Source organism: Trifolium pratense, linkage group LG1 (assembly GCF_020283565.1).
Source record: "Trifolium pratense cultivar HEN17-A07 linkage group LG1, ARS_RC_1.1, whole genome shotgun sequence".
Lineage (NCBI taxonomy): Eukaryota > Viridiplantae > Streptophyta > Magnoliopsida > Fabales > Fabaceae > Trifolium > Trifolium pratense.
The window spans coordinates 52,441,342-52,458,700 of record NC_060059.1 but is presented as its reverse complement, the minus strand read 5'-3'; the positions used below and the strand labels follow the sequence as shown (position 1 = coordinate 52,458,700).

The 17,359-nt window shown below is 38.7% G+C and overlaps 2 protein-coding genes across 2 annotated transcripts; both read left to right on the top strand.

The window, feature by feature from the left end:
* The first annotated feature begins 250 nt into the window (after positions 1-250).
* On the top strand, positions 251-1,945 carry LOC123896288 (protein MAIN-LIKE 1-like). The gene is made up of 3 exons (XM_045946701.1): positions 251-292; positions 383-1,102; positions 1,193-1,945. Exons 1-3 carry the CDS (start codon positions 251-253, stop codon positions 1,943-1,945), a joined length of 1,515 nt encoding a protein of 504 aa, XP_045802657.1.
* A 1,163-nt stretch (positions 1,946-3,108) lies between these two features.
* On the top strand, positions 3,109-5,363 carry LOC123896280 (serine/threonine-protein phosphatase 7 long form homolog). The gene is made up of 4 exons (XM_045946693.1): positions 3,109-3,678; positions 3,757-4,321; positions 4,369-4,478; positions 4,575-5,363. Exons 1-4 carry the CDS (start codon positions 3,109-3,111, stop codon positions 5,361-5,363), a joined length of 2,034 nt encoding a protein of 677 aa, XP_045802649.1.
* Positions 5,364-17,359: the final 11,996 nt, after the last annotated feature.

The following is a 17,359-nucleotide window of genomic DNA, read 5'->3' as shown; positions in this document are numbered from 1 at the left end:
ATTTGATGCCGACCAATTTTTAAATGCGTGTTTTGATTATGATGATCTTGGATCACCACAAGTCTCACCACAAGTCTCACCGCAACACTCACCGCAAGATGAACCGCAAGACCCACCGCAACAACCACCTCGACAACAACGGCGCAAACCAGTACGCCGAAAACCACCAAAGTGTTCACGTAATGATGATGAAGTAGGTTTTGGAGGAGGACCGACGGATTTGTCCTTGTTAACGGAGTACGATAAGCATATGGCTATTCCGATATGGTATGCAGACCCAAATGACAAAGAGGTAAACCAATTTAAAATACGACGATTATTTTATTAAAAATGTTGTGATTACGTTAGCTCGATAATTTTTTGTGTTATTGGAATTTTTCAGATTTTAGCGGTAAATTTACGTTGCATCGCCAGCGGAAAAAAAGTTATTAATATACAAAAACTGTCCCGCCGCACGGACAGGTGGTTTTGGGATGTGGTTGAAGCATCGAGTTTGGAGCCGCTTACCCGGACTAATTTTAGCGTGCTTGACTACGGGCTCCTCTGGGCATTTGTTGAAAGATGGCATACGGAGACGAGTTCATTCCACATTCCATTGGGTGAGCTGGCCATCACATTGGACGATGTCCAGTGTCTGTTGCATATTCCGATCGAGGGAAAGTTTCTGAACCATGGCAAAATGTCAAGGGATGAAGCGGCTGACATGGTTAATTCATTTCTAGGAGTTGATCGGAATGTTGTTATGGGTCATTTTGCCAAAATGAACGGGCTCCATCTGAAGCATTCTGACGTGGAGGATATCTATAGTGTTAACCACGGATTAGCTGATAAAGCTGTTGCTGAAGGTAAGTCGGCGCATGAGATTAAGCTGTATAGGGACAGGACCATACGGGCTTTCTTGCTATTTTTGGTCTGTTGTACCATATTTAGCAACAAAAGCAGTTACTACGTGGACGTAGTATACCTGCAGTATTTTCAGGATTTGTCGGCTGTCCGTGAATGGAATTGGGGTGCTGCTGCTCTGGTTCATTTGCAACATTATCTGGATGATGCGTGTTTGGTGACAGTGAATCAGATGGCTGGGTACATGTCTTTGCTTCAGGTAACATAAACGTGCGCTTACGAAAATTATTCAACATGTATGATATGTAATGCCCGTCAATATAATGAAACTTGTTTGTCATGCTTTCAGGGCTGGATAATTTCTCATTTTCCGGGACTTAGTGTGTGGGCGCAGGATCCTATCTATTCTGAGGGCATGCCTCGAAATGCAAAGTTTGTTCCCGGAGCTGGACATAGGGAACCAAGTAGCTATAGAAACAGTTTGGATAATATTCAGACGTACGGCTGCGTATTCAGTCCATATGATGATCACCGACACGTCCGCCCTTTGATAAATTCATGCTGGTTTTCTGGATGGTTGAGATGTGGTAATTTGAAAGCAAAGCACTTGCTTGAACGCGTGCTTAGACAATTTAAACATGTCCAAGGCATTCCAAGAAAACCGGATTTGCCTGCGACTCCGGGGATGAGCCTATGTGAGATTGATCGCGTTTTTATGGAGGAGTTGGATTTGAGGATGATTGCTGAAGAGATGAGGGGTCAGGCTGTGGTTAGCGCATGGGACCATGAACCTGGATACATGACATGGTTTTACAAAGTGTCACATCCAGGTATGCGACCCGTACAAGCTCCGGCGTCACCACCAAGGCCACCTAACTTAGAGGTGTTGATAGAGGCCGCGGAAGCAAGGAATGACCCTAATATGCTTCAGGTATGCCGTGGTGTTAGGGATGAGGTGGAGAGGTCACTTCGCGAAGGTGAGGCGGTGGAAGGAACTCCTGTTCATGGTACTTTGCGGAGGATTTTGAATTTGCTTAACCCTGTTTTGACGTGTCGGCGACTTAAGCGGGGTAGAGGGAGACGATACAACACTCGAGAGTAGGCTTAGCTAATATTGTAACTCAGTTGTTGTTTAATGTAATTTTATTATTTAAATTTGTCGAATTTGGATGTAGTTTGATTTCAACAATTTGGTGTATTTGACTACGTTTAATTATCCGTTACCTTTTTTTAATTTCCGTTAATGTGATGTGTCTAATACTCAGCTATGTTATGATATTTTATGACGTTACATAAATGTGCAAGACCCAAAAAAAAAAGAAAATTATGCAATTCATTTCGGTATCCATTTACCGATATCTGGGTATATATCGGTACATGGTAACCGAATATACATTTCGGTAGTTTTCTGCCGAATCAGCCTAATTCCAGTGAACCAATGAAAATTTCGGTATCCACGTACCGATATCTGGGTAGATTTCGGTACCTGGTAACCAAATATACATTTCGGTAGTTTTCTGCCGAATCAACCTAATTCCAGTGAACCAATGAAAATTTCAGTATCCACGTACCGATATCTGGGTAGATTTCGGTACCTGGTAACCGAATATACATTTCGGTAGTTTTCTGCCGAACAGATCATATTCCAGTGAACCAATGAAATTTCCGGGGACTATTTACCGAAATCTGTGTGAATTTCGGTAAACAACTGCCGAAAACGCTGTAGTTCGGTTCGCAGTTACCGAAACTAACTAATATATTAGAAAAAACTTAAAACCTTCGCCATTTGCGCGAAAACGGTTTGTAACAGAGGCTAGGGCGATTTTGGAGGTTTCAATCGCAAATTGAAGGTTTCACCAGTAGAGCGACAATTTCTATCTTCTAATCATTCAATTTCTCTCTGATAGTCACCAAACTCATCTCTACAAGTAAGATTTCAAACTCAACTCTCTCATTTTCAAACTTAAAACCTTCTTTTTATTTTTATTTTTTATTTTGATTTGATAATGCTCGTGATTATTGTTTTGATTCCACTAAATTTGGGGTTGTATGATTGGACTTGTATAGGGTAATTTATTTTAGGGCATATGAATTGGATTTGTATTCTTGTTAATGTGCACCAAGTGTTTGACAAAATGCTTGTATGAGTAGTGTTTGACAAAATGCTTGTATGAGTATTGATTTATGTATAAAAATTGTTTGAATGAGTAACCGATGAGTATTGATTTCGTAGATACTTATGGTGACTGTTTTCTTGTAGGAATCATGACGGACGACAAAGTTGGCCGAACAAGACGTGGCGGTGCAAGCAAAGCACATAGCTCTGCACGTAGACAGGCTGCGGTCAATGTAGATAAAATTCCAAGTCGAGCTAAAGGGAAAGCAGTTTCAACCACGACGGATGAGCCTCGACTGGAGGATGCAGAATCGCAAGAGGAGAATGAAGACGTGGAAGAAAATTTTTCTGAAGAAGGGGAAGAGGAAGGGGAGGAAGGAGTGGATGAGGAAGCGGAGGAAGCGGACGAGGAAGCGGGTAAAGAGGGGGATGATGATGGGGAAGAAGAAGTTGACGAGGAAGCGGATCAAGAGGGGGAGGACGAAGGGGTAGAAGAAGTGGATGACGAAACGGAAGAGGAAATGGAGGAGGAAGAGGAGTCTGAACAACCACCACCAGAACCTAAAAAACCACGGAAAAAGGTTACGCGAGTAACACAAGGAAGGAACCCACCACGAGTAAAACCACCACCAGTTACATGTTATGATGGTGGTCCGTCTGACTTGTCTTTGTTGCCGGGATTTGGAAAACATGTTGTTGTCCCGTTGTGGAAAGGAGAGGTAAGTTACAATTCAGATAACACTATTTATTTTCGATGTCGATTGTTATGAAGTGTAATGAAGTGTAATGTTTTGCAGCTCCAATCCCGGTATTTGAGGGTAATGAACAACGGGAAAAAAATCAATAAATTCAAGATATGTCCGAAAGAGTACTCGTGGTTTTGGAATGTCGTTAATGCGTCCGGACTCGAAACCTTGCGGCGGACAAGTTACAATCACACCGATTGGGGGCTGTTGACAGCATTTGCAGAGCGATGGCATCCCGAGACCGGTACTTTCCATCTTCCAATTGGTGAGATGACTATAACCTTGGACGACGTGTCCTCATTGCTTCATATTCCGATTACCGGAAAAATGCTCGACCACAACGGAATGTCATGTACAAAGGAAGATGGTGAAGAGATGTGCGTAGAGTATCTGAACTTCCCTATCAATAAGTGCAAGAAGGAGTTTAAAAAAATGAAAGGAGCACATATAGGGTTTAAGACGTTGAAGGATTTGTATATCGATAATTTGAGGGATGCCTTGAAAGCTGAAAGGTTAAAGAAGCCTGCTGAAGATGTTGAATTCCTCAGGGAATGCACCATTAGATGCTATCTGCTATACTTGATCGGTGAACCATTTTCACCAACAAAAGTATGCAGTACGTGGACGTCATTTTTCTTACCTACTTGCGAGACCTCAGTTTAGTTAACACATGGAATTGGGGTGCTTCTGGGCTGGCATATCTGTACAACTACTTGGATGCTGCAAGCCGCCCGAGATGTGGAAATCATGGTGGTTATAATTGTCTATTTCAGGTATACATACAAACTCAAAATGCGTTTTGCCTTTTAACTGAATATCGGTTGTTATAATTAAATATTTTACTTACCCATATCATGTGTTTTCAATAGGCCGGGATTATGGCGCATTTCAAAACTTTTAGTGGACGTTTTGTTGATCCAAAATACATCCACGACAATCCCTATGCGGCAAGATTTTTGCCTTTAAAAGGACCAAAATTTCCAGGGGAGCATAGGTCCGCATTGGATACAATGCGCATGGATGAAGTGGTGTTTTGCCCATATGAGGAGCACCGGCAAACCAGACCCTTTCAAGATAGCAGTTGGTACACTGGTTGGATTATGTGTGGAAGTGCTATTATCAATCCACACTTGCCAGAGCGTGTCCTCCGACAATTCGGACATGTCCAGTCTATCCCTAGGCACCCTGATGTATCTGCAAAGGCTGGTATGAATCGGTTTACGATTGCTGATGCATTTGCTTCCTACCTGACTGCCAACTATGTGACAGAGGAGATGCGAGGACCAAAAGTTGTGCGTGCATTTGATACCGTACCCGGATACATTCCATGGTTATACCGTGTTTCTCATCCGAAGATATTGCCACCGGTTGAAGCGGATCCACCAACACATGCTAACCTTGAGGAGGACAACGTGAGCGGTGAATGCGACGTGTCTGAAGTGACTAAGAAGGTTCGAGCGGATTTGAGGAAAGCGCTCGATGGTCAACTCAATTTGGCCGATGCTTTGGTGGTTATTGAAAAAGCCTACACTGATTTGGAGCCTGTAGATGCATATTTGGTGCGACGGAAGAGGAAAAGAGACTCGGGTGAAGGAACAAAGAAGAGGAAGAAGAAGAAGAAGACAACAACGGAAGATGCCGGAACAAGCAGCTTGTAGTTTTTTATTTTTTGTTTTCGCTATGTTTTATTTTTTTTTTAAACCGACCGTGTACAATGGAACAATTTGTCCGTATAATTTCGTTTTGCTTGGGATGTATGAACATGGATTTATATTGAATGCGGTTTCCATTTTAATTTGTTTTTTTATTAGATTTGGATTGGAATGTATGAATTTCATTTGAAATACGATTATATCCGAACAGGTGATTTCGCGTGGATATGATCCCACGGGTGATACATAGTTTAAAGTCATTTGTTGGGAAAAGATATATTTCGGTAAAACTCTGCCGAAACATACTAAAACAGTGAGCCAGAGAAAAGTTCGGGAGGATATTACCGAAATCTGGGTAATATTCGGGTTTCAGTTACCGAAATACCGAGTTCGGTAAAGTTTTGCCGAAACTACCTATTTCCAGTGAGCGAGTCAAAATTTCGGTACCTAAATACCGAAATCTGGGAACAATTTGGTATGCTTTTACCGAAATAAAATTTGGTATTCAATCTCACCGAAATCTTTGAAATTACACCGACTAGTATTAACTATAACTTCAAGAAAATGAAACACACTTAGGCAAACTAAAAATCACAACAAAGATGAAAAGGAAAACACACTTAGGCAAATTAAAAAACAAAACGATAACAACACGGTCGCATCACTTAGTTTGCCTATTTGGGTCTTCCGGCCCAACAAGACAAGCAAGGATGGCTTCAACTGATCTTGTCAGTGTCACATCTAGCTCGATAGGCCCCGTGGAGGAGTACTGCTCGAAGATTGAACACATAGTTTCAACATCATCGTTGTTTTCAACAGCCATACGAGTGAAAGCAACGCGTCCGTCAGAACCAATTGATGGCTTTCGATACAGGAGATTTGATACCGTTCTATTGTCGTTCGGGTTGTTGACGGTGCGATTCAGTTGGTACAGCTGCTGTTTCAGACCTTCGAACGTTTCACCGTCATTTATTCGAAACAAATGCGGTTTTCCATCGCCGAAGTAAACTGCCGCAAGAGTAGATCTCATTCGTTGTGTGAGTGAGACATCCATTTTCCCGTTATTTTTTTTCTGTCGAGTGTTGAATTCAACAAAACACGTGAATTTAAAGATGGGTTTGGTGCACATTATGGCGGTAGGTGAGCGTTAATGAGGTGGATTGGTAGTTAACGGAGTTAGGTGGGCTTAAATGCGGTAGGTGGGTGTTGATTCGTTTGACGAGCGTTTAGAAAATTTAGATGGAGCATAAAAAATGTGCAACATAAAAGCATTCATTAATTAAAAAGTCAACATCAACATAACTGAAAAATCAGCGATAACGTAAACGAAAATGCAACGACAACATAACTGAGAATTCAACAACATGAATAACCAAATTTCAGTTTGTAACTACTAAGGTAGCATACAAACGTGGATACTTCGGATCCACTTCTACCCCATTGAACATGTCGTTCACATCGTCATCATTTTTCAACTCCTTCCACTCGTATTTTCGCGGTTGCTCATCATATCCACCGACATTATCACTGGCCAGATCGATTGTCGATTCGTAATACGCAATTTTTTCTATTTTGATTTGTCTGCCGTATTTGAAGCGATACATGACTTCGATCTGGCGTTTAAGAGCTTGAATAGTCGTTAAATTGTTCGACAGGTCAACGCAGAACAACTCGTCGTTACCGCGAAACTTAACTGAAAATGCATGAGATGTCGCCCTATTGTTATTAACAGACCGATTTGAAGCACTCATTTTGCGAAATTGTGAAAACGTGTTTTTCACAACTATACACATACGGCGGTTTTATACTGTAACACCCAAACCCGTTATTTAATTAACTCTGCCTTTATAAAATCTTTTTCGAAAATACGCAGCGGAAAATTGAAAATCTGATTTATAAAGCGCTGGTTTGAATATCACAAACTTCATTCAAAGATAATACTAATACATTTATCTAGTAAAATATTCGAATGAACTAAAAACAAAACCTCGCATCGAACGATGCGTTCTTAGTTATACAAAACGGATACTTTTCAAATGAAAGCTTAAGACCAACAGAGTATACTAAGAGGACTACATGCATATACATATAAAAACCCCTTTTTCCCGTGTCTCAATCAGAGCAGAGCTTCACCATTGCACTCGGACGAGGCTAACATATAACCTGTCAACCTGGACCCCCAAAGGTCCAGCAATTACACATAGCAGAGAGTTAGAAAACATAAACATAAATATAAGTGTGAGTAGTATACTACACACTTCACACGCTATCATACATTTCTAACTCACGCACATACATCGTCAAATACGACTACCAATTAATCATTCATTTACAAACACACCAATCATATAGTTTCACGTCTTCTCGGACACTACCAAAGTGTTCATTTTATAGTCATGACGGACTCTACACTTGTTCATTTTATAGTCATGACGGACTCTACACTTGTTCATTTTATAGTCATGACGGACTCTGCTCACATACCAAGACATGGCAACAATCACAGTATTAAACAATTAGTAAATACCAAAGATTAACACATACGAAAAACACATTACAATCCAATCAGATAATGTCACATAACAATTATCAAGTACATGTGCATTTACCCTAATGCATCTAATGCCAATTATCCAATGTCATGTCATCCGTAGACACGACTAATGCATGTGGTACCAATTTTACATTGTTCAGATTTCAGTCATGACGGACTGTTCAGTTTTCAGTCATGTACGGACTGTTCAGATTATAGTCATGTACGGACTCTACATCAGCAGTTTTACATCATGCAGGATAAGCGTCTCACCAATGGTGGACCAAACCAGTTTTACATCATGTTGGATGCTGCTATTCACCCCATTTAAGATGAACCCAGTTTTAAATCTTGTTGGATGCGTCGGAACTTACCGAACCACCTTATCTCCCTTGGATAAGCTCAATAACAGTTTTATATCATGTAGGATATGGTTATCATCAACCATCTCTCCCATAAAGAGGAGTCACACAGTTTTATATCATGTTTGGATATGGGTTCCAGATCTCGGATAACATAATCCCATCTTCGACCACTTTTCATAAACATAAACCATTTTCATCAATTATTGGAATTCACATGATTCCCATAACACAATTATTCATGAATGCATGATTACTTTTAAACACATCAAATACATGACGCTATCTAGCTCGAAGCTATTCATTCACTGATGCGGAAACACAATTCCAACATCTAACACATTAGGATAACACAATATCCTATCACTCAAATCATAATTATTCACATGATAATTATCTGCATACTCATTTTTATACACACAAGGTTTCATTAACACTTATGTCATAAAACATACATCATTCTCTTATCATTGCAAATTAATGCTAAAACATATACATACTCACTTTGAACTACAACTTATTGCATACACGTTTATCAATCACATAACGATTAACAATAAGCATTAACAGTATCAACATGTATCAACAATCATGTAAGGATACCCTTAAACCATGTTACAAGTGCCTAATTACACTTACAAACATCAACAAAAATTGCTGTCACAGAGGCCTTCGCTAAGCGAAGCCTCAGCGAGACATGGCGAACCTCACCAGGAAGTCACCTGCTCATGGCGAGCATTGGCGAGCTTCAGCGAACATGTTCGCTACAGCGAACTCCTGGTCGCTTAGCGAACTACACCAGAAAAATATCTGTTCTTGAGTTTCAATAAGGCGGTTTAACATTGAATCAACTCAAAAATCCATCTAGACATGTTATAAATTCTTATAAACAGCTAATTCAAACATATATGGTATCTATGAACATTAATTAACACTCACAAACACCCACATACGTCACACTTACAAATTCATACCAATTTCTTGCATTTTAAGCAAGTTTAACAAAACATGCAAATCATTGATCAAACATCTACATATACCCACTTTCAACTCCCCAAAGTTGTTTACCTCATCTACCATGAGTTCACTACACATGTTAGGATCAAAAGAATCCATTTTCCATTAAGAAAATCACCCACAAAACCCACAAGAAAATAGAGTGGAAAGAGTTTGGGAATGGAGGAATCGACATCCTCCCCTCTTTCGAATCACTCACGAATATGTAATCTAACTCTCGTACCTTAGCTCGACGAATCCACAAGCTTGCTCTTCTCTTTCTCTCCCACGAGCTCCTTGCCCTAGCTAAGCTCTTGAACTTCTCATGGATTTGTAACTTATGAGACTATTCACCCAAACTTATGCTACTTATAGAGCTCCCATTGTTCTCATGGATCCAAGCCCACTTGGCTTAGGCCCAATGCCTATCCCACGCCCAAAGGCCCAAACAACATAACTTCTCGCTCATTAACTTACGTTTGCGCTAAATGATTATTCGCCGCTTAATAATTTAATTATAAATCACGCCCTCGCGTAATAAAATAATTAAATAACGAATACTAAATTTTGGGTCGTTACAATTCTCCCCCACTTAAAATATTTTCGCCCTCGAAAATGACTCGACTAAGAACAACCTCGGATGAACTCTCTCATCCGACTTTCTAATTCCAACTTACATTCTAACCAATGGGTTTCCTCATACTACCTTAACCAAAACATACAAAACACTTCATGCAAATTCGCCCATGATGGCGGCAAAGCAATCCTATACGTCACTTTTCCGAATCATTTTACTTCCCTCGGTATTCCTTTATACCATCTCCGGTCAAAATAACACTTCTTCCGGATTCACACCAATAATCATTCAAATACCAAACAAACCAAGTCTGACAAAATCAGTTTATTCCAATCTACACAATGAAGTTTACTACCAACAATAGATCAAGGATAGCTAATCCCTCGATTTGTCGATAGATAGTCAACAATCGTGACAACGGTATAAATCATTCTTATCAAACTACTTAAAATTTCAACTTAACATCTTACGGTACTCGCAGCACCACTCCAAAACAAAACCACTTAACCCAAAATACTCCGAAAGACCCTTCCGTTGCATACTTCACAACTTTTCAAATTCCATAAGTTCTTAACTGCGTCGAATCTCACTCCAACCATTCATTCGGTAGCACAACTTCTACACTCATTTGTTGTCCAACTTCTCAAGGTTCTTAACACATTCCAAAAATATATTATCTCCAACCGTCAAATTCTTCTCCTTCGCAATTCCCAAATCGTTGCGTCGAACCCCATCATAACTGTTTTATTTTCCAAACAATCTCTTATCCAAATTTCTAGGTTCCTTAACACGACATTTCCAATGTCACTTTTCCGTCGAGGTACTTTTATCCAAAATATTACCTTAAGTCACTCGTCGACTAACTATCATTTCATCGTCCATGATGAAAATATCCAAAATATTTTATTTCCTTACCACATAGTATTACTATACTACTCCAACATATACGATGTTCCCAACATCACTTAGTCTCCACCGACTTTTTCCATTCCATAAATAATTTTCCAATTGCTACAAAACATCTCTGATACTTACTTCAAGCATCACTTCCAAATTCTCAACACACATTTTCCAAACACAACAATCACTTATGTGTGAGATAGTCCTTTCCGCAAATTCTTACTTGACATAAGTCACTTTCTTACGTCTCTCTAATACTCGTGCTCGACACGTTTCCAAAGGCTAACTTTCTTATGAAATTCTTCGATTTGTTATCCCACTTCCATCTTGGAATAACTCTACTACTTGTACAATCATATGCCACTTGATAACTTCAAAAGTTTGCTAATCTTATTATGATATCTTCATAACCTCATTCTCATTCCGTGGTTAACTAACACTAACGGTTTACAAGGCTCCACCTCTATTTCTAAGCTTCTCAAATCCTTCCAAGAAATGACTACTCGGTTCAAACATACTCAACCTTTATAAATCCTTCCTAGGCTCTTCTTGATCACCTAGTAATTATGTATTTAAATCTCAGCTACTATCAAAAGTTGGTTTCCAAACAACCATGATCTCCGTCTTGTTGATTCCAACACAACTCTCATCAGATTCCTCTGAAAACTTTTCATCAACAAAGCTTCCATCTTTATCACTCTTCCTCCTCTTTGAGGATGAACCATCAAGTGAAAGACAACCAACCAATGGAACATTCTTGCTACGAGTTCCGCTAGAAACACCTGTTGGAACAAAATCGATTTAAAAATGTTAGCCCCTAAATCTCTAAAGGTTTTGATGATAACAAAGTATTAATAAACAATTGGAAGGACTAAAAATTTATTTTAAGTGTGCAGATATAAGTATCAGATAAGCTCTGAGTGAAGCTCAGAGGATGTGAATTCAGAAGTTCACAAGCGCTCAGAAGATGTTGGACTTCAGAAGTTACAACCTTCAGATGATGAAGTCTTCAGAACTTCTTGAGTGACTAAAGCCTCATCAACCTCTGAAGATCTCTTTGATATCTGTGAAGATTCCCTTTGCAAGTCAACTCTTCTACCAATGAAGAAAAGGACCTTTCAAGCCTGATCAGTTCAGCTACTCTCGTTTTTGTCTGTCCTCACTTGAGAACGTGGGTCTTCAGACTTGTTAGCTGAATAAGGAAAGTCCACTCTGCAGTAGTCAAAGTATCTGAAACTCTTACTCAGTTTAGATACAAACAAACTGCATCAAGACAGACTGCTTGAAGACAAAAGATTATCAACTCCAACGGTTCTTTTTGCAACGACTCTTTTCTGGTAGTATATATACTAGAAGGATCAGCTGCATTTAAATAACGACAATTATTAAGGATTGAACGTGCGCTGAACAAACTCTGAATTCTGTGTATACAAGCTCTGAACCTCTTATCAAGTGTTTTTGCACTTTAGTCAAATACTCTGTACTCTTTGTATTTGCTCTCTTTAGGTTTATCTAAGAGCATTTGTATATTTTCATATACTTTACTATTACTTGAGGAAACTTAAGCTTGTGTGCTTAAGTGTGAAGTCTTAAGCTTGTGTGCTTGAGCATTGTTGAGAAGTCTCTTGCTTGTGTGCTTGAGCAGGTGTAATCTTGTGTGATTATAGTGAAATCCCTTGGAAGTGCAAGGGGACTGGACTACTCTCGTTTTGTGAGAGGAACCAGTATAAATTGCTTGTGTGATCTCTCTCTCTCTCTCTCTTAACTTGTTTTATTGTGTTATTTATCCGCTGCTGTTGTAGTTAAGTTAAGAACTTGAAAAAGTTTTAAACTTGACTAAAACACAATTCAACCCCCCCTTCTTGTGTTTTCACACCTTCAATTGGTATCTAGAGCTCTGGTCTGTTACTTTCACTTAACAGTGAGACAGTAAAGATCTTGTGAGAACACTATGTCTGGAGGAGACGATAGTAGTACTAGAACAACCGGTGAAGCCGGTGAGGCCAGTGGTGCTGGTGGTGGTCCTAGAAATGCTTTTGGTTTTGACTACTTAAGTAATGAATCACATGAACATAGTGGCAATAGGAAAGCCCCTATATTCAATGGTGATGCATCATTATTTGAGTGGTGGAAGGAAAGACTGTATAGCAATATTACTGCTATTGATCATGAGTTGTGGGATTTGGTTGAGTTGGGAGTAACTTTTGAAAACTTAAATAAACATGGAAGATTGTCCATTGAGCATAGAAAGTTACTCACACCAGCTAACTTAAAAACCTACACTAAGCATCATAGAGTAAAGGACATTGTTGTTGGTGCTATTAGACATGAGGATTATGTCAGAATAGAGAACAAGTCTACTACTAAATCTATCTTTGACTCTATGTGTGCTACCTATGATGGTAATGAAAAGGTTCAAGAGGCTAAGGCTAGTCTCTTGATAAGGCAATATGAACTATTCACTATGCAACAAGATGAAAACATTGAGACTATGTTTACAAGGTTTCAAATCCTTGTATCTGGTCTTAAAGCTATTAAGAGAAGTTATTCCACCTATGACCATGTTCAGAAGATTCTGAGAAGTTTTCCTATTGCTTGGAGACCTAAGGTCACTGCAATAGAGGAAGCTCAAAATCTCAAGATTCTGAGTCTTGAGGCTCTGATAAGCAATCTCAGAAGCCATGAGATGGTTCTGAATGCTGATTCAGAAGCTAAGAAGAAGTCCAAGTCTGTGGCTTTACAGTCAACTAGGACTCCTTCTAAAGCTCTTAAGACTCAGCTTCTTGACATTGAAGAGGAATCTTCTGCAGATGGTCAAGAGGAGGAAATGGGTGAAGATGAGTTTGCTTTATTCACCAAGTTTCAGCAATGGAACAGATTTAACAAAAGAAATTTCAGAGGTAACAGCTCCAGAAATTTTGTCAGCAAAAAGGATGATCAGAAGAACTGCTTCAACTGTAAGAAGTCAGGACACTTTATTGCTGATTGTCCAGAAATGTCTGCTAAAGACAAAAGCAAAAGATACAGCTCAAAGAAGCAACAATTCAAGAGTAAATTGAAAAAGAGTCTGATGGCTACTTTTGAAGAGCTATCATCTGAGGAAGAAGTTGAGGAAGAAGAAGAGGCAAATCTAGCCCTGATGGCTTCAACTGACTCAGATGCAGACTCAGACGATGAATCAGAATCAGATTCAGAAGTAACTGATGAGGTATTTTCTGACTGCTCTAAATCTCAACTTATAACTGCACTTAACAAGGTCATTGAGAAACATCTCAGAGTGTTAAGTAAACAAAAAGTTTTACAAGAAAAGCTTAACACTCTGACTGAACAAGCAGAACATTTTCAAGGTCTATATCAAGAAACTCTGAATAGAGTAAATGACTTTGAAAAGGGTTGTGCTGTTTGTCACAAACCTATTGATGAGCAGGAAATAGCTCTTCAACAGTTTGTGCATCTCAACCTTGGGAAGAGCAAAGCTGCTAATAGAATTTATAATGTTTTGAGACATAGAGGAGAAGGACTTGGCTATGAATATGGTAGAACATATTCAAAGCTGAAGACCTTTGCCAAAAAGGTTGGAAAATCTTGGGTTTATTATGTTGTTCCACCAAGTGAAGAGGGAAAGAATTCTGGTATTGTTGAAAATGACAATGATGATCTGAGTGATTTAGAAGCTGACAGCTCAGAGGAACCAAGTGCCTCAGGATCTGGAAAGAAAAGTTCAGAAGATAGGAGTTGTTCAGAACCTGAGAACATTAGTTCAGATGTTCTGAAAGCTTCAACATCTGAAACTTCAAATTCTGGATCCAAAGGAACTTTAGTACCTGAAGCTAGTCAATCTAAAAGATCAGAATTTTTTAAAAGAAAAAATTCAAACTCCAAATCTCAGATGAAGTACAGGACTCAGATTATTTATGATTCTAGAGTCAGTAAATATAATCAATCAGAACATGGGATTGGTGATAAATACAAACCCTGGAATCATAAACAATCCAAATCCTGGAATAATAACAGATTTCAAAAGAAAAGGTTTCAAAAAGGTTATTACTCCAAACCAAGATCTTTCTCTAACACTAGACAACATAATAAGCATTTGTGGACTAACAAGCGTGGACCCAGAAGATGGGTACCAAAAGCTGAAATAATGTATCATTCAGATTTACCAACTAGGAAAGGATATGTCCTACCTAGAGTATGGAAACAAGTCCTATGCAAAGGAAGAAGGGCTTATGTCCTAGACAAATGGCTGACAAGTTCTCAAGTTAACAATCAGAACTTGAAAAATGAAGAGGAAGAATACTGGGATGACTTTATCATTAACTATGATGAAGAGTTCTATCGCAATGATTAAAGTTGTTTATCATACAGCCTGCCACTCAAAGAAGTATCATGAATCATTCATGGTATCTGGATAGTGGATGTGAAGGTGTGAAAACACAAGAAGGGGGGGGTTGAATTGTGTTTTAGCTAAGTTAAAACTTTTTCAAGTTCTTAACTTAACTACGTTAGCAGCGGATAAATAACACAAATAATAACCAGAGAGAGAGAGAGAAAGATCACACAAGCAGTTTATACTGGTTCCTCTCACAAAACGAGAGTAGTCCAGTCCCCTTGCACTTCCAAGGGAGTTCACTATAATCACACAAGATTACACCTGCTCAAGCACACAAGCAAGAGACTTCTCAATCAATGCTCAAGCACACAAGCTTAAGACTTCACACTTAAGCACACAAGCTTAAGTTTCACACTTAAGCACACAAGCTTAAGTTTCCTCAAGTAAATAGTAAAGTATATAAAAATATACAACTGCTCTTAGCTGAACCTAAAGAGAGCAAATACAAATAGTACAGAGTATTTGGCTAAAGTGCAAAAACACTTGACAGAGGTTCAGAGCTTGTATATCACAGAGTTCAGAGTTTGTTCAGCGCACGTTCAATTCTTGATAATAGTTATTTTTTGTTGTAGCTGAATCTTCTAGTATATATACCACTAGAAAAGAGTCGTTGCAAAAAGAACCGTTGGAGTTGATAATCTTTTGTCTTCAAGCAGTCTGTCTTGATGCAGTTGGTTGTATCCAAAACTAAGAAAGAGTTTCAGGTACTTTGACTACTGCAGAGTGGACTTTCCTTATTCAGCTAACAAAACTGAAGACCCACGTTCTCAAGTTAGGACAGACAAAACAGAGGTAGCTGAACTGATCAGGCTTGAAAGGTCCTTTTCTCCATTGGTAGAAGAGTTGACTGGAAAAGAGAATCTTCACAACTTACAACGAGATCTTCAGAGGTTGATGAAGTTTGTAGACAGACAAGAGGTTCTGAAGACTTCATCCTCTGAAGGTTGTAACTTCTGAAGACCAACATCTTCTGAGCACTTGTGAACTTCTGAATTCACATCCTCTGAACTCCACTCAGAGCTTATATGATGCTTATATCTGCGCACTTAAAATAAATTTTTAGTCCTTCCAATTTGTTAATTAATACTTTGTTATCATCAAAACCTTTATAGATTTAGGGGCAAACATTTTTAAATCAATTTTATTCCAACAATCTCCCCCTTTTTGATGATGACAAACATAAGTATTAATTGACAATTGTTGTTAAATTAACTTATCATGTTTCTCTTAGGTTTATGAGGTTTGCAAGCTCCCCCTAAGATTGATACTTCATAAAGTCTGAACTTTATGTTTTATCCATGATATTTTAATTTAGTATAAGATTAAGATAATTTTGAGATAAAATAAGTTTCATATCTTTCTTCAGAGTGAGAGGTTTGCAAGCTCTCCCCCTAAGTCTCATAGGGCTAAGTTAAAATTGCAATCTTAACTTATCCTTACTTATGAAATTTATTTTAGTTTCAACTAACTTAGTCTCCACCTTGAAATACGTAAAACAACTTAAACGTAACAACTTTTAACATAACAGATAAAAGCGAGATAAAAGGCGTGGTTTCAGTTTTGGAACATATCAATTAATGCGTAACTACTCCCCCTTTTGTCATTATCAAAAAGTAAAACAAAGTTATATAACCAAGACAGTCAAAGAAAAAAGAGTGGTTGTTACAAAGGTGAATTAATTTCAAAAACGAAAACCAACGCGCTCAAAGGTTTATAAAAAGTGAACGAGTTAACATGCCTTCTTCACGTAAAAACAAGAGTAAACAAGTGAAGCAAGAGAAATCAGGAATAATGAAAAGATTTAGTTTACGCATCGCAGAGTTTAAGAGAAAGAAAGAAGGCGAAAAACGCGAAGACGATGAGAAGAAGAAAGAAGACAACAAGAAACCACAAGAAGCTGAGATAATAATCATCTCATCAGATTCTGAAGCTGAAGAGAATGAAGATGATGCGGACTATGTTGAGTTCTTGGCTAGCTATGTTCCAGAAGAGGAACAAGAAGAAGAAGAACAAGAGCAAAACCCAGATCCCATTGAAATTTCATCAGAGGATGCTGAGGAGAAATCAGAGATTTCTTCTGAGTTTTATCCATCTGATTAGGATTAGGTTGTCTTTTTCTTTTTCTTTGTACCAATGTACTCAACATGGTTAGAGCATTAATAAAAATTTTCGTTTTAAAAAGCATCTTGTTTTCTTATGGTCTTATTTAACAAGGAAAAAAAAATAGCACAAGCAAAACAA